Source organism: Rhopalosiphum maidis, chromosome 2 (assembly GCF_003676215.2).
Source record: "Rhopalosiphum maidis isolate BTI-1 chromosome 2, ASM367621v3, whole genome shotgun sequence".
Lineage (NCBI taxonomy): Eukaryota > Metazoa > Arthropoda > Insecta > Hemiptera > Aphididae > Rhopalosiphum > Rhopalosiphum maidis.
The window spans coordinates 20,318,438-20,343,055 of NC_040878.1; the positions used below are offsets into that span (position 1 = coordinate 20,318,438).

Consider the following 24,618-nt stretch of genomic DNA (forward strand, 5'->3'; position numbering starts at 1 on the left):
ATCATGGTTACAAAAGTTCAACGAAGAACAATGCGTTAATATTATTTGCTCAAATAATATGAATATCGTATATTTATTATGTTGAAATAAACGTATCAATTGAAATTTGTAAATTTATGACTTTAGATTTTTAAGCGTCGAGCAACTTTTAAAAATCAATGATAAGGTCTGTAAACTTTTCAATGTCGGCTATTAATAACACTTGTTTCTCAAGTTTCTCCCTGGAGTATATAAATATATAGGTACCCTAGTTTGCGTTTGTTTTTTGAATTTTTCTCTGCCAATCTTTGCACCAATAACTTTGGTTGTATTCTCCATTTGAGTTTGGCCTCACAGATATCCGCCTTGATGGATATGACTTTTCGGTTGACTAGTGCCGCCAGGATGTGATGCACTCGGTAGTCTTCGTGGTCTAGCTAATAAAGTACGGAATCGATTAAAAAATAATAAACCATAATGATATATTATACATTTATATAAAAATATTAACGCTTCATTGAAAACTACAATACAATTAATTGTTTCACAATATTATATGGCACTCACATCGTCCAATTGCTCGGGGTCTGTGGAAACTGACTTCTCCTGTACCCGAATAATCGTACTCATTACTTAAGCTTTCGATTAATTATTACTGCCGACAGTCATATTGTAACCTGCTGTCATAGGAAATAACGCATTTAATAAAACGTAAGTGACTTCTGAAAAATAGAGTGTGAAATGTTAAAATACTAAAACTGAAAACACACATAATAATATGTACAACTATATTATAATATTAATTGTATGTTTAGTAATTTTATTCTTGTTCGATCTGGACATTTCTGAACAATTCAATTAATGATATAAAAAAGGTCTAAATAAAATATTGAAGGATTTATGTGTACGTCAAATAGCAACGATAACGATAAACGAGATTGATTTAACATTTAAAGCAGACATAGGATCATTTACAATAATTCTAGGGCGCCTTATAGTTAGTATTATTAATTTATTTTGCATATATAAATACCACTATTCATAAACTGTAATTAATAGATTATTATAAATATATAATTAATAAGTTTAACTTAAAAATTTAAAACCGTCTCATACTCATAATTATATTATAATATGTACTATGGTAATTTACTTTAAGTCGAATATATTATTAACATCATTATTATTATTATTATTATTATTATATGTGTTTGTATAGTGTCGTAATGATCATGTTTTATTTCTATATAAATAAAGTTATTCTAATTATCTAGGTATAACAGGCTATTTAATTAAAATAAATATCAAACATTTTTATAAAAATTATTTTAAATTATTTTTATAAATAAATGTGTTCTAAATAAATAACAATAAATTAACACTTAAAAAATGAAGGAAACGATAAAAGTTTAAATTAAGGTTATATTTTCAATCATATTTTGATTTTTTTTTTTATTTAAACTTGTTTATTTACAATTAGTTTTAACAGTTTCAACAAGCAAGATTAAAACACTGAGTAATAATATAAGAATTATTTACATAATTATTTTGATTTATTTCAATATTATTTGTTATTTGTATATTTTAAAAATTTTGGACTATATTGATGCATTTATATAATACAGTAAGATGATATTTTGATCATAATTACATTATTATTTTTTGTTTATAATTCATAAAGTATAAATTATTTTCGATTCTATTTACTTATTTTTTTTCTTTATAAATTAAAATAAATATTATAAATATTTTCTTATCGTGAGTTAACGAGTAAGTTTAAATTGTATTAACATTCGATTTCCGAATATTAACATCATTTTGTGTATTTTTTGTTTATAAGTTATTAATACTTACATAATAATAAATATACATTTGATTATCATAGATATAGCTTTTTATGTAAACGTTAGAGAAAAAGTAGGCTAGAGCTTTATTACTGTACAATTTATTTATGATAGCAGTTGCTGCAAGATGCACTAAATTGTACATTTGTATAGTTTATTGCATAACAAAATAATTAATAAGCACCTAATAAAACCATAGGTTTATCACTTTATCATATTTGATTTGAATTACTTAGTTATTTTAAAAATATATTGCTGTGAGTTACAGAGTACACATTGTACACGTGCATGGCAATTTAATTTACTTCAATTAACCTAATATGATTCGTGTAGATAACAATCATTAATATTAATTTGATTTGTTTTAACTTTAAATCATTTTAAAATTTCTTTGATTATAAAAGTATTCGATGATTAATTTCATAAGTACATAATATGTATGATACATATTTTTATCGACTTAATAGTTTATAACGATATAGTATGAAAGTAATAGGCGAAAATAGAAATTTAATACATAAATAATTTCTCTTTTTGTAGTAGCTTAATGATGGTTAATGGTTTCAGTAATTTTATAAAAATAACCAATAGAAATATTTACACACTTCACAGTAAGTTGCATTTAGATTAATTATTATTATTCATCAGTAGGCTATTATGTACGGTTTTATTTTATGTCTCATTTCCGAGTTCTACAAAGTCATAATATTTTATTATAGTATCATTATACGTACATATAAAAAATGGTGAACCAAGCTGACAACAGACTTAGGCACACACTACCAAGTTAAAATAAAAATAATAAATGGTTTACAATATCGGAGAAATATTATATTGTATTGGTAGTATGAATTTTAAGGACGCTTAAATATAAAACGTTCAGCGTACACACATAAAAGTCAACATGCGTTAATCAGACGTTATAAATCAATTATAGGAACTCAGTATCGGACCTAATATGGCAATATGTACAAGTCTATGCAGTATAAAAACAAACATACAAATGTTATGTACTCGACTATTGTAAACATTTTCCGTTTCTATGAATTTTAAATGTCATCAATCTATAATATTCCGTATGCGTATTGACAAGACAACAGCTAGAATCACTTACTTAACACAAATAGCAAAGAACAATTTGCCAAGAGATAGACACTAACGAATTGCTTCAGTACTTTTTTTGTCAGCTTATCATACTCGAATGATTCATCAGCTTTTTATTTGCAACTAACCGTTATCTAAACAATTATCTAAAAACCATTATGTTTTATCGGAATAATATGTAAGCCATAATCTGCAGGTTATGGCCTTTGGGTTTTGTACCATAGTTCACAATGAATCACAAGATTTTAATCCTAACGCAAATTAACACGGACAACAGAAACTGTACAAAATCCAAATATTTACCAAAGCTATATAATTGCACAAGATAATATAATATTCATATTCCATGCATACTAAATTATGGATTTTTGAAAAGCCGGACAGGATAACATAAAGACCGGGTGCAGGGCATTCGTCTCGCTTTGCACACTTTGGCACAGAATATATAGTGGTGTATCGTTATTATTATTACTAAAAATAATTCTAAGCGGAGCTTGGTTCACTATAAACATACAAAAAACATATAATAAGTGCACGATTATATGTGTGTATGTGTGTGTGTTTTAAATTTTTTCAGAAAAAATATAAACCTAAATAAATAATACAAATATTTAGATATTATTATTATTGAATAAGTAGTATTGTATTTGAGTCAAGTGTTGAAAAATATTTATTCAATAGTATTATTTTTTCTCTATTAAAATAATAACAAATTTAATGAATAATGTTTATGCAATTTGTGTTAATAATTTCATGGACTTATGTTTTTTATAGATCACATTATTAAAATGACAAGAACATTTAAATTGTATGTTAGAACAAATATGGGTATTAACTATGGGGTTATTAATGTAGTTTTGTCACTATTGTTGATTTAAAAATCAATATATACGGTATACGCTATCTAATGATAAATTATTACAATACTATTCGATGATAATGCACGATTGCTTGTGGTAAACTGTTGAAAAAGACGGCTAATTTTTCCACTTGACTGCATCATTTTCATGCTGCATTAGATATTGTCGATTTAATCAATTCAATACAGGTAGCTATTGGAATTTTTCCAGAAACTGTACTGAAAGGTCGGCAATTTCTTATAAATAAAAATTGAAAAGTAAAGTATTTAAAATAAATAGACAAACGAGAATGTGTTTTGTGTTATTAAAATATAAATATTAACAATGTGCCTATATTAGTAGTTATCAGATGACACTTCATTTGAAAAAATATTATTAAAAATTGTTGCATAAGATAAAGTTATAGAGAAAATTAAACACATAAATACTGAAGTTTAATAAATTAAACAGATAATTATATGTATAAAATTATGAAATATAAATTGTATAGTGTAGGCAACAATTCACTCAGCACAAAGTGATTGTAGCAGAAGATTGTGAATGTTGAATAATGAAACTTTCCCGTTGATAGAAAAAAATGAACTGAAGGATTGAGTAGATAAAAGAAAAATAAATAATTTATAATCCACCATGAAGTTAAGTATGAAGAATTACTTCAAAATTCATGCATTAAATTTAATCCTCATCTCACTTTGTGTTTTGTGTTTATTTATAAACACGATCTATTAATAAATACCCTACTTATTAAAGTTGTACATTTTAAATCAATTTAATACTGAGGAATTACGAGTAACCAAAGTGAAATTACTGTCCGTTATAATAGTGTCTTGATAATGCTTATCGAATTGAAGTTTTTACTATAGATATTCTATTATTTATAGAAATTACAGACGGAATTTTTATTGATTTTATAGTGGTGTTTTTTTATTAAGTATTTTGAGATACGCTATTTCCTTGTATAGATTGAGAATTCTACACCAATAGTTTATTTTCGGATTTTTATAGTAAAACGTGACATTTTATTAAAAGACCAAAGCTATATCAACATTATTGAGAATTTATTACACATAATAATATCGTTTTTTTTAAATGTAACTCGATTTGAAATTACCATTAAAAAACAAAAATTATAACACATTAATGAATGAACCGATGAACTCTATTCAAAATCATTTTTCCAAGTGATAATTTATCATTACCTTAAAAATATAATACCAGCTTGTGCTGAAGTGAGTGAAATGAGACGAGTTCCAACAGCCGTTTTTTTTTTTTTTTTATTCCGTCCGTAATTTTTAGTAATATATCATTTGACTTCATGCATGTTTTAAACGTTTGGATGAATTTTTCGGTACGATATACTAAGATAAACAAGGGATATCAGGATGATTTATGGCGTTGTGAATGCACTTTAGTGGTTATATGTTTATGTAAGAAATTTTGAGGCTATTGTTTATGCTTTCAATGGTCACGTTTCTGGAACAGACATTATTAGTTCGGGGCAAATAGATTAGATTGATTATAGTGTGTTGCTGCTGCGCAGTATCTATAAGTTATAACGTTCGAGAAAAAAACCTAAATCTATTCAGCATAAAATATAAATTATAATATTTTAAAAATTAATTCTCAGTACAAACTTAAATATGTCCTTTTTGTACTAAATGATATGAATTATTCAAATTGAATGTGTGTCTTACTTACTTCTTGTATTATTGTTGTCAATATTTATTGAAATATGTAAACATTAAACTAAAGTGTTATAATATTATAAACGTATATAGAAAGAGAAAAGGCTATTATCATTATTTTTTTAGAACTCCTTTTATTATATTGATGACAAAATATATTTTTGATAGAATTAACATATGACTTGAACATTTTAAATAATATCTTGTTATATTAATTTATGTTGGTTTCATTGATTATTATGATGAAGATTTAATTCTCATAAGTCAAATCATAATCTTTGGATCAGGAGTGGCCACAGTAAATTTTATATTTTATTTTATAAATAAGACGCAAGCCGCATCTGACAATGACAAGAGCCACATGGCTCACGAGTCGCAAGTTGGTCACTCCCGCTTTAGATAATATACATCGTATATCTACAAATAGGTTAATCAATAGGTTAATTATTTGAAAAAGTTGTATCGTCTAGTGACTAGGTGAATACTATGTTTTAGAAAAGATTTTGCTCTAGCAATAACTTCAAATAAGAAGGTGGGTACTCTTTAATCTTTATGCTTCTAAAATTTGTGTAAATTATTAGTAAATACAAATACAAATAAGGGATATTATAATACTAAGAATATTATTGTATTCTTATGACACATTAATTACTAACTAATTTATATTCAGTGCTCATGAGTGACATTGAAATTTAACACGATAATATCATAAAAAGGTTTTCTAAACAAACTACAATTATACTAACTAAATATTTATAAAAATATGAAAATTTATTTTAAATTTTTTGTTATTAAAATTTATAACATATCGATTTTTTGCGGAAGATTGGGGAGGGCCGGGATGGGGTAGCTACGCCTTGGTGGGCATTTACTTTTTATGTTTTAGAAGACCTTTAAGATAGTTGTCACTGTAAGTAACTATATAATTATAAAACATGTTCTTAAATATCTCTGTTACTTGTGCAATTTTAGAAATCAATTTTAGTTTTATACAAACTATAAAGTTTGTATAATCTTCAATTTGTAAAGAATAATAATTAAGTATTATTATTAATTCATATACAATGTACCTATTATTAGTTATAACAAAATTAACTAGTGCAAGTGTTGTTAACTATGTAGTTGTTTAAAATAAACATTATTTTGAGGTATAAAACTATAGTTAAGTACTTATTCCAAATGGATAATACTATTAAAGATTCAAGATTATGAAAGTTATAATTATATATTAATTTAGTAATAACGAAAAAAACTGCTAAGTGTTGATCATGTATTAAAAAACATATAAAAACATATCTTTATGGCTACGTCATATCTTAATGATACTATAGATAGTATAGTAACCAAACACGTAAACCGTTTAAAGTTTGGACCAATAATAATAAATATAAAAATTAGTGTTCTTCTAGAGAATCATACAAATTGGTTAGTTCGATGTTCAAATCAAATTTAGGTATTCAATATTGCAGTTAAATCTATTATCAAATCGAAATCGTACAATTTAATAGTTGATAGTTGAATTTATGGAATAAATGTAAATTATAAAATAAGCACCAAAATCATGTAAACAAAAATTTACATGTATAAGTAGTTATTGAATTTAAAAGGAAATCATAAAATGTAAAGAAATCGTAAAGAAATAAATTTATAATCTCAGTAACGTTCGTTGCACGTTTTTGAATATTAGATGAGTGGATTTATTTCTTCATCCATAAAAAAATATACTTATGAAATAAGAATATTTTTAAAAATAAATACTTTTCACGGCTTTAAACCAAAACAAATATAATATGTAAATACAAACATCTATTATAATATCATAATATATTATACTTGAACATATCAAAACATAGAATATTATGTCTGTATTTAAATTTAAATACTGAATAGATTATATTATACATATTTCTAATAAATTTAATAGACGCTTGGAATTTTTAAAATGTTATGTTAAGTTATTTTTAGTTATCTATTAAGACCAAAAACCAATTTTTATAAAAAAATAAAAGTATGCGTATGGCCGTATGGGTATACGTATTTGTGACAGTGTTGCTATCTTCAGTACAAAACATTGACTACAGTAAAAGAGAATAGTCGAAATTTTTAACTGAAGATGGCAATATTGTCATCAAAATAAACATTTTTCTTTATTCTTAATAAGATTAATACGAGTATTCAAAAATCGGATAACTAATATGTTTTGTTATTATACAATTGTAGACATACATATTTTTTTACTATTTTAGAAATAAAATGTTTAACGAGTTTCATATTATATTAATTTATTTAAAGTTATTGTAAATTAAAATAAATTTCATAAGAGCGTATTTTAGTATTGAATATTACTATTTTGAAGATTGTAAGTTGTAATGATAACGTTTTGAATTGAATGAGAATATAACTTTATCTAATATGTCATACTCTTAACGTATAGTTATTTTCCCGATTGATTTGTGTTATTTTGAATAATTTTGGAAGAATTGATTGTTGTATAGTTTAAAAATAACTTATTTAAATATATTATTTTTATTTGTTATTCACTATGTAAATTGTATATTATTTGATAATTCTAAGCTTAATGTGTGATATATTCTACCCAAATTTGTATTGTAAGTATTAAAATATTAAGATTGTAAGTCAAATCGATTTACATACATATTTAGTGCGAAATAATATTCAAACATAGTAATTCATTTTTAACAACGATTAAATATCAATATAAAAAAATAGTAATTGTCATTTGGGTTTGTAAAATTTATCGAAGAATATAATTTTAGAATTCACATTTACTGAAAATGTGGTAGTGACTACTGAAAGCATATTCGTGTTCAATGTACGATAAAACTAGTATTCAAACAATATGTATATACACATTATACATTAAATAAATGAATAATGGTTGAATAACTTAGATTTATGTTTCTTTTTTAAAAAATGTTCATATTTTTTTACACCTGATGTCAGTGCCATAGCTAGGATTTTTTTCAGTGGTAGGGTGGTTTAATTTTTGATGTCCAATTATAACAACAAATTAAGTTTGCCTGTATTTCTGACAAAATATAATTCATATAATTATACATATTATCGAATCAAGATCAAGTAAGTGTGATAAGAGAGGCGTTGCTTTATCACCACAAACGATAATTAAATTAATAAAATTATTGTCGTGTCTGACATTTTTGGGGGAGGGGGGGGCTTGAGCCTGGAAGCCCCTCTCTGGCTACAGTAATGCGTTATATTTATTATGTTTATATAAACAACAAAAATATTTTTGAGAGTATAAGTACTCTTTGTATAATATGAATAAAGAAAAAGAAAATTAAGAATATTTTACCTAAATATACGTCAATAAACTCTGTACCATTTTTAAAATGTCTCAATGGAGTTAATTTTTCAACAGTTTTATGATTAGATTATATATTGGGATTTAACAGTAAAATTATATAAGCCTTTTATTAATATATTAGATTATAACTTATAATTTATATATGAAAAAATAGAACTTTTTTTTCTTTAAATATTTAGACAAAACTTACATATGTACATAAAGCTCAAATGTATTTTTTTAAATAGGAAATTTTATAATTAAATACAATTGTAATTAGTTTTACGATAGAAACTGATTTTAAGTTATTATTATTACACATAAAAATAGAAAGAATTTATACACAGAAATAAAATACTAAAAAATACAAAGTTAGGATATAAATCAGAGATGAAATTATTTTATATCATAATAAATCTAGAGGTCAGAGATGATGATGTATAAACTAATTTATAAAATGAAATAATAGCCTCACATTAACTTTAGATCTTATCGTACAACAAAAGATGTACAATTGAGATTAATATCAAACCATAGTTTATTTGTCATCGACTTAATGGTATTTAATTTAAAATAATTAAGGTTTTATATTTCTGACAAGATAAGTTCCTAATTTACGTATTGTGTATGCATTAGGAATTTGGAGAGAAAAAGTCAGTAAATGGATTATTATCATTTATTGTTATAAGTGTATAAAGTGAATAGCGTCGTAATATTTAAAAAATATTATACGGATAGTTAATTAAAATATAGTAACGTTGATAATTGAGAAAAAAAATTGAATGTAAATAAAATTACGATATTAAAATACGTTTATATAGAAATATCACACTGTAATAGTAGAATATTCCATGATTATCGATTATTTTACGTACCTTTTTTAATCCTTATGTATTATATATTTTTTTTTTCAAAGCGACTCGAGAGTATAAAGATAAAACGAGAACGAAAGATGAATCATATCTATTATTAACTAAGGCTTTTATCGCCACATTGTTGTGGGCGCATAAGTTTGGAAAGGCATAAAATATATCGTTACTTAATCCACGAGAACAGGACATAAACGATCCATTGACTCGGACGGGTGGAGGTTAATCTGACGATGCTCGACGCGTAGACGGACATCAGATGAATATTATTATCGATTCAAGACGTGGCATATTGTAACGATGGCTGTGATGGTGGTAATGTAGGACGTGTGTGGGCACTAGATACGTGTGATGGCCAGTTGCAGTTTTCGTTCGAAACCGCCCGCGTCATCGTGTCGTCGAAGAGGGTGTGGGAGAAGGAGTCAAGTAAAAGGTGGAAGTGGAACATAAACTGAAGTAGGAATATGGTGTGCCACTTTCAGTGCTTACCCTGAGCGACCATCCCCAATCCCCATCACCTTCCTGGAACTTTTCCGAAGGGTTTCAAATAAATTGTCATTACGAGCTTACAGTTCACCCTCTCCGCCAGGTGCGTTTATATAATATGTTAAATATTATATTAAAATTAATTTTGCAACAAACAACACATACACATGTGCAAAACTCTTCAAATAAAACATATTTTGTTCCGAGTGCCTTACACCGGTACACTATTTGAGGTTAAAAAAATTAAAACATCGCATGCACACCGACTGGTTGCATTATGACGACGAACACGTCCGTTCACCTCTTTTGTGTTGCTCTTTTGAATTTAACTTTGTTCGAGGAGTTGCGATGCGTATAGCATATTATATTGTTTTGTATTTTCTCACGAGACTCATATAAAATATGGAGTAAATACTAAATGTATACAAAACATAGGAAACGTTAACATCTCGAAACTGTTCTGACGAATTATGTCCTCTCGGGTCCAAGTACACATCGTTCTAAGAATTTTATAAATATGCTATGCCTTTTTTTTATTCTCACGATTCCGCGATTTCTAAAAAATGATCAGCATTATTTATTTCACTGTAGGTATAATATTGGCACGTTTGTACATAATATAGTACAATAATAATCGTACGCTTATTTTTTATACGTATGATTTTAATACAACAAGTATATGCGATGCATTATATTGAGTTTTTAATTTTGTGTATTTTTATATCTGTAGATACTACGTAAGAGAAAGAATTAATTTCCGTTGGTCATTATTGAAAAAAGAAAAGCTAAGTACATTTAAACGAAATGTATTGTTTTAAGGACTATATTGAATAAAACGCGCGTAGGTAAACAGACTACACATCGCCATACAATATCACGATATATCATCTCGGTCGACGTTTATCTATTATTATACTGTATTATACAGGAAATGATAAAAAAAAAATAAACTTATATAATAATAAAATAAACATATTTCGAGAATCATCTTATGTAATGTAATTTATCCGTTTCGACCCGGTGCACCCGAATCGATTAATCTGCGTCTAAAAAATACCATTTGTTTTGGGCTAAAAGTTTTCAACGTGTCAGCGGGTTTGAGCGAGGTGTTTCGAACCGTAAAAAATTGTGACCTTTTTATAATCTACCGCGATTAAAGGATTATGTTCCGAATTTTACGCGGAGCATAAACGAAACTCGAGAGATCTTTAGGGTTCCCTAAGTATATTTTAAACGAAACATCGCCAACTGCGCCAGTCCACGAGGAGCACGCCGACTGTGTTTTTGTGATAAATAATCTACCTACTTTGCAGGAGTGATTTTTATTTTTTTCTGATTCGCTTGCTATAAAATCAACACCGAGACCGTTAAAATCTCATATTATTTTTTTTCCTCGAAAACATAAACAATATCCTAAGGCGATTACAATATTATATACACAGGCATCTTCTCTATATCGCGTTACGCGTGGAATACTCGAGACGGCGTTGAGACTTCGGTGTGCTAGTTTCCAGCAAAGGCAGACGATAGAATAATAATTTTTCGTGTACATAAACGAGAAACAAAAGTCTGTTTACGTTTATGCACACGCGCTTGTATATAACCGTTTTGGTGCCTTTGAACGGTCGTGTATATTTTGATTGCAATTATTCATAGTGTTCTAATACTGTACTCTAATATATGTATAGTAATTTACAGGTAAGTAATTAATAGTGCCGTATAGCCCGCACACGCGTATTCTGCAGACAGCGCGAATTGAAGTCGTTTCGTCGTGTCCGGGCGCGCTTTTAACAATGAAAAAATTTTTTCTTTTTTTTTTTACGACACAACATTTCACCGACCGGAGACTAAGTGCCGGTGTTGTGGCATTTTGATATCGGCAATAAATTTCACTAATAACCGCGGGGGTAAATATGGCCTGTTACACCGCCGTGTAAAACGATTTGTGCGGTGGGCGATACATTTATAGACGACGCCTTACCACTCCGACTAAAGCGCGGAGATATATTATGTAGGTATTTCCCTGGTCATTGGCGTCGTGGAATGGGGGAAACGTAAATCGAAAATCGATCGAATATTGATTAGATCAGCGATCGACTCCCACAAACGACCAGAAGTATAATATTATACGTTACGCCACGACTCTGGTGTGTACCACGTAGTACCACAACGTGATGGCTGGTATACCTTTTATAAAAGATTACATTTAAAATTTAAAACTACACAGAACTTTATAAGTGTGTAATGTATATATTATAACTATTAAATAAAATACTTTAACGTTGTCCGTGAACTATTTACGTATGACTACGCAGACTGCGGTGTTAATACTTGGAATAGAACGAATTTTTTTTTATAGAGGCCCTTTTAAGATTGTGTCACTTCTATATAGACCGACCACAAATGTATTTGATCTTAAAATAAATCTGCATAGTTGCGTAATGCGTACAAACAATATTATGAACATTTAATCAAAAAAAAATATATATATATATATATAAACAGTAGATACGACAAAGCGATTACATTATAGATTAGTCTTCATTGATAAAGACATTTTATAAATTAAACGATGTTTTATAAAAATGGAAGCCAAACTATATTTAACCGAAAAATAAATTTGAATAGAAATATTCTGAAAATACATTCGCGTACTGTAAAATATTATAAAAACTAATAATTAATTTGTTAACATTTTTAATTAACATATATTAATACTATAAATTCACTAAACAAATAAATTCAAGTAGAACTCGTGAACATAATATTTTTTCACGAGTGCTTCCAATTGTGTAAATTGTAGTGTTGTATAGATGCGCTTTTGTCAATTTTATCATTAGTTACCATTCTTTATTGTTCATACTTTATAAAAACGAGAATAAATTCAGAAAATCGATGTGAAACAACTAGCAAACTTAGTATTGTTATTGATATTTTCCTTTTTTATGGTACGCCTGAATGTAGAATAACGAATATATAATATTATTTTAAGTATAATGAATTTGTTAATAACAATGATATTATTGCATACCTCATCGCCACTGATTATAATTTAAAATTTTAATACACTTTTATTTATTTATACTATTTTTTTTACTATACTTTAATTATTATTAAAATTAATAATAAATCATTTCTGTTGTGAATTGGGAAATATGATTTCGAAAAAAAAATATATAACTTTTTGGAAAAATGGAATTGAGAAAAAACTTAACATTTTATGTAATTATTTCAATTTAATTGACATACGGAGTTATTCTTAATAAGTTATATATTCAATTTTTTGAGCTAAATTTGTATAAATATTTTATATATAAATTATAACTCATAATAATCTATTATTGTGTTGTTTATATAAACGTGATATGGGTAGGCAACGTTTGAAATTAAATTATAAATGCGTAATCCCACTCAAGATGAAGTATTGTTACAGAAAACAGAATAGAATATGACAATAAACCGGCTAATTAACCTTAAGTTGTACAATATTTAATAATAATCAAAAAACATTATGAAAAATATTATGAATACTTTTTTTTTAAACTCTATATACAATAAAAGTGAAAGGTATTGTGCTTTTAGGAAGAAAACTTTTTGTGTCTATACACAGTTAGAAATTCGTTTTGTGCGAATGGTGATTTCATATATGAAGTAATCAAAAGTTGCTGAAAAATCATCTGTAATCAATTTCTTTTATTCACAGTACAAATCAAGAAAAGAAAAACACTTTGTAGGGACTTCTGCTTTTCTTTGGGGTTTAATCTAAAAATGTCCCAAGTTGAGAATAAGTTAACCTTACGAACGTTATATTTTGTTCAAAAGAGCGTGTTTTATCGTCAAACACCGGATCAAACACTATATTTTAATATATAATTAACACTAACTATTTGGTTTAATAGACTCACCTACAGACACCTGCAGGTTTTTCGCGAGGAGCATAATGCAGAATGTACGATATTTTCTATCATCCTTTACGTAAAATAAATACTCACATAATGCGATGTATACCACAGAGCAAAGAATAAAAATAAAATATTCGACGAAATTCGAAGCCCTAGGGTGTTTTATCTCCTTCCTACAGGAGTTGGGATTAAACAAATTAATTTAATATAATATAAATACTTGTAAATTATATAGCTATTATTACTATATAATAATTTATTTCATAAAATACAGTAAGTTATGCGTCGTCGTATAATAAGATATACATTTTTCATTAACCCGATTGGCGACCCGTCGCACCAACGTAACAATTGTCCGTAAAAGATTAAATGGTTTTGCCTGCACAATATCAAATAGCTTCCGACAGATTTTTCGTGCGACAAGAATATTGAAATTGCTTCCAGAGATACAATTAGCTGAGCACTGAGCACCTATATTATAATAGTATAATAATAATAATATGTACTTCCACCTGCAGTTAAACCCAAACACAATAATATACACGGTCGTGCGTTTATTAGGCGCCTTGTTAACGGATTACATGTTATACAATATACATCATTCATTCATTCGAGTAACCCAAGTGAATAATATTATGAATTTAATGCTATTATACGTACACATTAGATACACTGCAGTATAATATATATATAATAAATTATATAAGGTGTAGTGTATAAAGTTCAGCGTCGTACCGAAATAACCAAAAAACAATCTACATAAAGATAAAAGAATATTTTTTAAATAATGTATAGGTACACTGTCCATACAAGTAAACATTAAAATTTGAATAATGATCTAGATTAATATAAACAGTAAAGAATCATTGTCTATAACAAATGTATTTATATATTTTAATTAACACAAAAATAAATAAACTCCAAATGTTTATAATAACGAAGAGTATGCAGTGTTTATAGGTGGTGTGATGTGCGCATTTAATTTTACATTAATATACTATATTATATATTATATTTTTATTTAATTATTACTCTACACTGTTATAATTGAGCTTGAAAAAAATATTGATGTTATTCTACAAAATTACATTATATACGCATATTAATTATTAGTATTGAACAATTAACATTTATATTATCATAAATAAATATTTGGTAATTTGATTAGGATACCTAATACCTTCTATACGGTTTTTTTTCTAGTTATCATAACATAACAATTTTAGTGTGTTGTTAAAAATATTTTTCACGAGTTTAAAAAAGTGCGTTTTGTGTGTTTAAAGTGGTTACAATAATAACGTAATATTGATTAAAATATTTCAAAAATATAATCTTTAATTTATTCTAGTTCCCTTTTTTAGATATTGCTTGAGCATTTTTTAATTTTTAATAATAATTAATTTGTTTTTTGAATAATAATGAGTTATACAAGTAATAATTATTATTCATTTTCAAAATTATGGCTTCCTAATTTGAATGATACTTTTTGGGGACTCATTAAACTCAGCACACAAGTTGGTATATTACTTTTATAAATGAGACCACACACACACACACACACACAAACTATATTAAATAAAACATTCCGCAAACGAAGCCTATAATAATTTCACTATCTAAATCGTTTTTAATTAAAACACAAGACTTAGATTTCATCCTTAAACATTTTTTTTTAATGACCATACGCTATATTTTGTTAGTACATAAAAATTTTTTAAAAGCAGAACATTTGTTGTTTTTTAAACTTTTAACTTGCCTCAACCCTTTATAACCTTAATTAACAGACTATTATCATTAATGGAAAGAAATACTAATCAGGATAGTTTTTCATCGATAGTAAAACATGTTTATTGCCTATATAAAAGTAAATAATTCACATTGAAATAAAAGTATTTGCTTTTTTTTTTAAATCTTACATGAAAAGTTTAGTAATTTAGTAACACATGTTTACAAAAATAAAAAATATCTTTATATAATGAATATTTTAATATTTTAAATAAGTGATGATAACTGTTATATTTAAAATGTTTACATTAAAAAATCCAAGAAATAAAATAAAAATGCAATCATCATAAATTTTATAACGTCAATCGAGTTTATCAGGATCAATTTACTTGTCCAAGATAAATTGAATACTCGCAAAAAATTATGAGTTAAGTTTTATCGTATCTGATAAATATTCTTATATAGTTCAACGTGATTTCTCTATTGTGACAAAAAGTTCAATTTATTTTACCATTTCAAGAAATGTATTCTTCATTTGAGTCTATGTTTTAAATTGGATTATTATTTTGGTGTGCAAACCTTTTGAAAATATATTATCTATTCTACGGAAATGTTTTAACTATAATTTGATAGTTTTTCATAGAGTTTGAACTATTTTTAAATTCCATTATATAGAACTAAAGAACCGTCTCGAAAATGTATCGTGCAAAGCTTTTATATAATTTCAATAAGGGGGTTTGGGTCAAAATCTATTTTTTACAATAAACTTCTTTAGAAAACGAATGATTAAAAAAGTTTAAATTTAAAATTAAACTACTGAAATTAGGTAACATACCTATTATTTCTCTTTTCCATTTTCCACGTTCACTTTAAATATAAGCTCAAAATTATTTTGTTCGAGTGATTATGATGTGTGCTTTTATACTATATGCACCATACGGCCTAGTATTACATACACACATTAATGATTATTATATTTAAATACACAGATAGATTCATTTCATGCAAAAGTTTTTAATATTTGTTGATTTGCTTATCCTGAATCTCTAACATAAGAAGAAAGATAAATTCTTGACCGCTATTATCATATTTTAATCAGATTTTGTCAAAAAATTACAACCGTAATCTAAATGAGCTTTAAGAATATTAATCGTGAGTTTATGTACAATATTATGATTTCCTCCTTATACTACTATTGTAATAAACCATTAAATAGATTATACTATTTATACACACTATTGCTATACCAAATTGACTGAACGGTTCTATTCATGTACGATTTTGAGATAAATGTTGATAAAAGTACCAATAAATCGAGTAGCTTTTGTTGTAAAATTATTGTTTTATAGTTATTATATGTATATAATAACAAATGGGACTATATAGGAAGAAAACATAAATAATTTTGATACCAACCCTCCGATAATTCCATTGTTGTGGGATATAAGCACGTGGTTAACATTTTGTTTAATATTTTAATGACTTGTTTGAAGACAAACCGTTTTTATATTAATTAAAATCACCGTAAAATTATGTGCTAAAAGAATAATAATAATAATAATAATAATATTGATTTTTGTTGTTTTTTTCGATTGGTAAACATTTAGTCACTTTTTTAAAATTACAAAATAAAAATTAATTAACAAATTATTAAGTAAGAATATTTTAAAATTGTATATAATAAATAATAGTTGTGAAAACTATTTAATTTTGTTGTACCTAACATCGGTTTATATTATACTACGACAATTTTATTATTAGGTTTGCATGAAATATGGTGGTCATTTATTAGAACTAACTTTTTTTTTTTAAGCAGTTTAATGTGCTCAAAGTGGTTTATAACTACTTAGTTTCGAAAAAGAAAAATGCAATTTTACTTCAAATTATACTTCAGTTTTTCGAGATCAAATTTTTATTTGGTAGGTAATACTCGAAGGTACCGTAAATTACTAAAGATTTGATATATTGAATTGCAGACCAATTTTTCCATGAACAATTTGTTATGATCTATTATGTCACACTTCACATTAGATGCTTGTTTTTAGTTAAATTTTCGTGTAATTAATTGTAAATCCCGATGAAAATTATACACCGAACAAAAAAAAATGGTTAATCTCTCAAAGATGTATTATGTTAAATTCTATAAATCGTAGATATGAACAATACATATACTGGCATGAATACAAACGCATTGCAATCAACAGAAATGAGTCGTATCGTACCACAACGAATGAGCCTCCTCTCGTAGTATATAAAGAAGCACACACATACACACATACACACACACCTACACATGTGTATATGTGTATGTGTTCTTTAACAGACATACTTGAAATCCCTGTGAAGCTCAAAACACGGCCAAGTGTTTATAGACTTACAACAACAATGACGTAACCGACAGGTGTGGTGCATGTGCGCGTGTCGCTTTTGTGTGCCGAGTGCAAATGATGAAAGTGATTTTATAGTTTTTTTTTTATCTTTAAATTACTTTTAAGTTTATAATGATCATTACCATTAAATTGAACTATGGTAACTATACTATGATTGTGATAATACTTTAATAGTATTTAGTTTATGCGGTCCAATCTCACTTGGGACATTATAGGGGTCTTGCTTCTTGAAAAAAAAAAAAATAATGTTTTGTCAAAAATGGTTAAAATACAGAAGACTATGATTACTGTGAACAATATTGTAATTAAATTAAAATAATGGAACACATACAGTACCTAGTTATGTTGTGGTACGTCGTTTTAAGTCAAAAGTACAGTGACCTGCACAATTGATTGTATATGTTGCAAAATATTGGTTTAAGTTTTGTAAAATTATTATGACATGAAAAGAGGACTTAACAAACATAGTCATGGGTAAATTGAAACGTGTACAATGCGTCAATGCACTAAAAAAATTCATATTCTACTTATGTTTGATGGTCAGTTATATGCATCTAATACTTAAGTAAGCGTATTTTCTTGTATAATTATCATTTTATCATGTTTTTACAGTAAATATTGATAAAAAAAGTGATTAATTTATTGCGATGGAAGGTCTGAAAATTATTCTTTATAATAACGTATGACTCGCAATATTTATATATTCCCTTTTAACTACTTATATGCAATATTTATATCAATAGTAAGATATTGGCTTACATATGAGCCGGGAGACACAGTGGAACATAATACGCTGTTCAATTTATCCGTTCTGGGTGTATGATATATGCTCGAGATGGAACAACGCATCGGTTGGCGACTATAATTTGAAAATGTTCCTGATATCATCCTGCGTACGCAACAAGAGCTCCACCCAGATGATACATCGACGAAGCGGCGGGTAGAGGCGTCCACAGAAATGCAGAGGTTGACGTTTGGAAAGATGGTGGAGATGATATTCGGGCAAAAGGAGGCAGCAGAGCGTGACAAGCAGCCAAGAGGTGGGAGGTTAGGTTAAATGTGGTTTAATTCTGTGGACTGAAGGCCATCTATTCACGGCAATTAAAGGCCCCCATCCATGTAAACGCATTTAAAAGTTGGTTTATAAACGATACGGGTCCGGGTGGCAGTATTGTGGTAAACGGTTCTCACTCGTTCGTGATTTTAAAAAGATAAATATTTTATTTTAGATTTTATATGTTAATTCATGTAGTATTATATTTATTGGCGATCAACTATCACTGATAATATATTGTTGCATCAAACTGATACAATAATTTATCCTAAATGATAAATTGGTACTTTTTTGTCGTCATTTTAGGTATCTCGTATAAGTCATGAGATATATTTTATAATTTATAATAACATTGTTCAAACCTGATCATCCATAATAATATAGTTGTTCTAAAATTCTCAAGTGTACCGGAATCCTTTTGTATACTTTTATAGATATCCTAAATTTTAGTTATTAAATCATTTTCACTACATTTTATGCAACGCTATGTATTTTATATTTTATATGAACACACCTATTTTAATTAAAAACCTAATTTTTAATGCACCTTTGTAATTATGTCACCGATATAATGCTCTGACTCGTATTTGATTTAAACGTTTAATTAAAACGTTCAGAAACCACATCGTTTGTAATGTGTTAGTACTTTAGTAGGTACTGAAATTTCGCATAACATTAAATATTATCATAGTATAATTATAATATACTATTACGCATAATTTTTAAATACTATCAAATTAACATGTAATAATTAATATTGATGTTAGGTTAATTAAATGCTTCAAATCTATAATATTGCCTACATATTAATGTATATTATTGTAAATTACATGGAACTAAATAAATTATATTTAAAACCAATAAAGATGACATTTTTTATTTTTTTTTTAGAAATCGTACTAAAGCATCTTTTTTTAAACCACTAGAGGTATTTAATACATATATATATATATATATAAAGAGTGTATACTGTATAAATTCTAGTCAATAAATAATATATACTATAATATATATAATATATGTTTATGATAATAATATAATAGTTTATAGTTATTTAACTATACAGGCTAATATACTATACATTAATATGTTTGGAATTATATCCTCAATGTTGTGAAGTCAAATAAGTAGGTACAAGTTCTATACAAGTAGTAAACAATTTACAAATATTTAAAGTGAAAAAAAAATTACAAAAATAAATTGTATTATATTTTTACTAAAAACATGATTTATAATTTTTTTTAAACTATACCGAATGAAAAATTATTGTTTATGCTTAGTGAAACAAATTGTTTATAACAAAGAAAAATAATACATTTTTATAACTTTATAATTTTAGGTAATATCACTTATAGTTTTACATTGTGATTAATTATTGATACATTTATGAACATTAACCGTATATAAATATAAGATGAATAAGTACATTAGTTTTTTATTGCTGGTTGAAGAATATTAAATATTGCAACCCATTTCCTATTAAGTAATAATTTTTGCGGTCAAATAAATTCCGGTAAAATCTATAATTTCCGCTAATAAACGTTTTACTAAAACAATAAAAACGCAGTGAAAAATCATACAATTGATTTTAATTTTGTATTTAACAGATAGCAATAACTAGTAACGTGTACCATCAGAATAGTTGGTTAATAAATCTGAATAATATAATCAATATAATATATATTTATTAATACAGGTGTGTTTATCACTTTTTTTTAATTACATCATGTAGTCTTTCACATGATGTATATTGCTACCAGGACATTGGTTAAGTCAAATTTACTATGATAATTACATTATATTTTAATTTATGTTAAACGTACTGTATCAGGTAAATCTAAGTGTCTATTCAAATTTAATATTAAAACTTAATGAGTCAATACGTCACTGATACGCCGTATCAAACAAATCAGAAATAGACGACAACTTCTAGTTACGGCCATGCAATAATAACGTCGGAACAAATTTTAAATTGAACTTAAATTTTATATTCATAAAGAATATAATATAATAATATGCACATATTTTTTTAGTATCGTATTTTTAGTTTGATAATTTTCTATTTAATTATATACTTAAATAAAGTAGATAAGTGTCTTCATTTTTAGAAAGCTTAAAAAGAAAATTAATTTATTCTTCAGGGTGATAATGTGTACACTGAACATGTTCACGTAGAGACTGGAGGCCTATCAGTCTAATTTAAAAAAAATATGAAAATCAGTTGATAATAATATATGTTAATGTTGCAGAGTACACACACACATTACCATAAGTTACAAAATGATTATCTTATCTGAAATAATTAATTCAAAGAAGGCACCGGATTGATAGTCTATATTATTTATTACAAATTTCCGTGATTTATTATACATAATTACATAGATGATGGAGATTCCATAGTCTAGCAATCATATTACTTCCATCATAATCATATTTAACATTCGAATAAAAATATTGTATTCTAATTAAAATTTAGTTAGTGATAGTTATTTTGTGAATAAAATATTTATTTAAAAATTAATTTGTTAATTGTATATAATTTATAAAAAGAAATCATACTTTGTAACGTTATACATCTACCTAACTTGAAAACTCAAATGACCATAAATTAACTAGTTACAGAATCGTTCTCAAACTGGTGGTAGAACTACTTCAGGTTTTAAACCTTGTTTTTAACGACCATGATCAATCGATTATAGATCAGACTTGGAATAAGACTATTGTAGCTATACAAAATAAAATGATAAATCGCACTAAGTACTGAAACTACTTTATTACAACAAACATACAAAATACGGGTCTCTCGGAAACGCAGCACACATACGTGTCTCGATCGAAACCCTGCATTGCTTCTTTACTGTGGTGCTCATATCCTTAAATATTATTCACAATGTGCTGCCTCAACTCATTTGCTCCATTGGCCTATAAATATTACTAATCTACGAGTATGATACTGTCTTTTTCTCAATATTGTTGTTTTATTTTATTTTGTATGTATTAAATTAGTTGGCGCATATAATACTAACCACATAAGTATCTATAAATATTTTTTTAAATTTATTTTAATAAAATAAAAATATTAACAATTTTTTTAAGCTTTAATTTCAATACAAAAAAATAAGTTTTGGAAACAATATAATACATTAGTATACTTAAATAAAATAATTAAAATAAATCATAATTTTTTTTTTTTTATCGTGTTTACTCGGAATGGAAAAAATTGTTTTGCTCGTTATTATACCAGCATATTACGTACCCAATAATGTTCATATATAATGGTCCTTTGAAGTTTTATATTAAATATTTCTTAAGTTGTTTAAATAATAATTTAACCTAATATACTTTCATATTATATAATATCATAACAAAAGATGACTATTTTCTAAATGTTCTGATTGTATAAAACACATAATCTTGATAATATAAAATATTGGATTAATGCACCATTATGGCAGAAAAAATGATCATTAAAATACTATACTTGAGTAAATTAATAAAATATAATTAAAAATTAAGTATCATACATGGTGCTATACATTTATTAATGCTATCTATTATAATATAAATTTGTTGAATGAATAGTAAATAAAATATGCGAATGAAATATCGCATAATATTTCTTTATTTTATATATTTTAACTAATCTAAATAATATCACATGCGTTATTCAAATATCTACTATTATTAGAAAATCCTATGACATATATTTTTTGCCTATATTTTGAGAAAAGTAAGGAATGTATTGATTTTAAAATAATGTTTTTTTTTAAATCTTTCTTTTTACGAACTTCATTTTATACAATATCAGAAGTACTGAAAAAGTTTCAGGTGTCAATTTGTATATTGAATAGAAATTGAGACTTGTTGGTACTTTCAAAAGGTTTCTCTATTTTACAATAATATTTTCTAAATGTATACTAGAACTTTAGAACAATCGACATTTACTTAAGAAATTGTGATTTACGTTTTGAATCGTTTTTCAAAAACATTGATTTAATGATTTACTATTGCTTTAAAATTTAATATGATAGAGTTGTATTTTGCACAAATGTGGAATGAACAAGACAGGTTCTCAAAATATGGGATATCTATTCTGTTAATATATTTATATTATTGATATTAATAATCTAATTTGTAAGAGGCCAAAATGTGTAGGCAATATAGGTACATTGGCCAATCTTTAAAATGTTTCAATAAATTGAATAATAATACTTTTGTGGTTTATCTACCTATACTATATTCTTTTTTCATAAAAATAGCTCATATTTAATCTTGATATAATTTGTGAACTACTGACATTATATTAATCCAAAATCTTAGTATAAATACCGGAATTTGGATTTCTTTAATTTGCATGATAATTTACATTTTTACATTTTTTATCATAATATTATAAAATATAATTTTTATATTATATTTTAAAATCGTTAACCTTAATTTTTTATAAGTGTTTAAAATTTAAATTTTAGGTATTGTACTTTATTATATAATCTTCATTGAGTATTTTAAATACTTTAAAAATGTTTAATCGTGAATTATTAATTTTAAAAGCACTTGTTCAAGCTTAAAATTGATTTATAAATGTAAACATTTTTGCTGAATTCAAATTTACAATAAATAATATTCCACTTTTATGATATGATGATGCAAATGAAGAGTAAATATCCATTAAGTCTGTGTATCAATTTTTAATTTCGATTTGGTTGTTTTGTTAAAATTTTTACTCAACAAAGAATTAATATGAGTTATGATAAACCATGCTATTAAGATCTTTTTAATGATGGGAATTTATTCCTAGATGTGATTTAAAATTAAATCGCAACTTTAGAAAATAGCATTTTGGAGTAATATAAATCTATAATAATTGGCAATTATAAAATGAGTTATAACATTAAACGTGGAATGGTTACAGCCGTTTCGTAGTAATAATATAACAGGTAAAAGATCAGAAACAAAAACTAGTGAAAATAAAAAAAGTTAAATAAAACCACTCTAAAGCGTTTCATGGGACATGGTCTCTGTTCTTTAGTGATATTGATCACGTCAAGTACATACGTTATTTTCATTGCTAATGTTGTTGTTTAAATATTTTGAGTCGTCAAACAAACGGCCACTGAATGTTAACAATATAAACGAGACCAAATATTATTATGTAAGATTACATATTTGTTCATACTGTATATTTGTGCAATTGGGCGTTTTATCAAGTAACTCACACCTAATTTAATCTTCTAACTATTTGTTCAATAGAATACAGATTCTTAGGATATTTAATATTTATGTTTACCATTAGACTTGGTTTTGGGTACTAAGATTTTTAAATTGTCCATGTCTGTTTTTGGTAATGACTCTTAGAACGAGGGGGGAAGTATTTAAAAATACGGTCTTAAGCATA

General features: G+C 26.2%; 1 protein-coding gene across 3 annotated transcripts in view; it reads right to left on the reverse strand.

Annotated features, from left to right (window-relative positions):
- Positions 1–24,618, reverse strand: part of LOC113554197 — a 59,803-nt gene that overhangs the window by 6,963 nt on the left and 28,222 nt on the right. The window contains exons 3-4 of one of the 3 annotated variants that reach the window (XM_026957933.1): positions 547–701; positions 247–416 (exon numbers count right to left, since the gene is read on the reverse strand). In XM_026957933.1, the coding sequence (XP_026813734.1) occupies positions 247–416; positions 547–609 (233 nt within the window). In that variant the 5' untranslated portion in view covers positions 610–701. The remainder of the gene's footprint in view (positions 1–246; positions 417–546; positions 702–24,618) is intronic. The other 2 variants (XM_026957932.1, XM_026957931.1) reach the window with 2 other exon arrangements.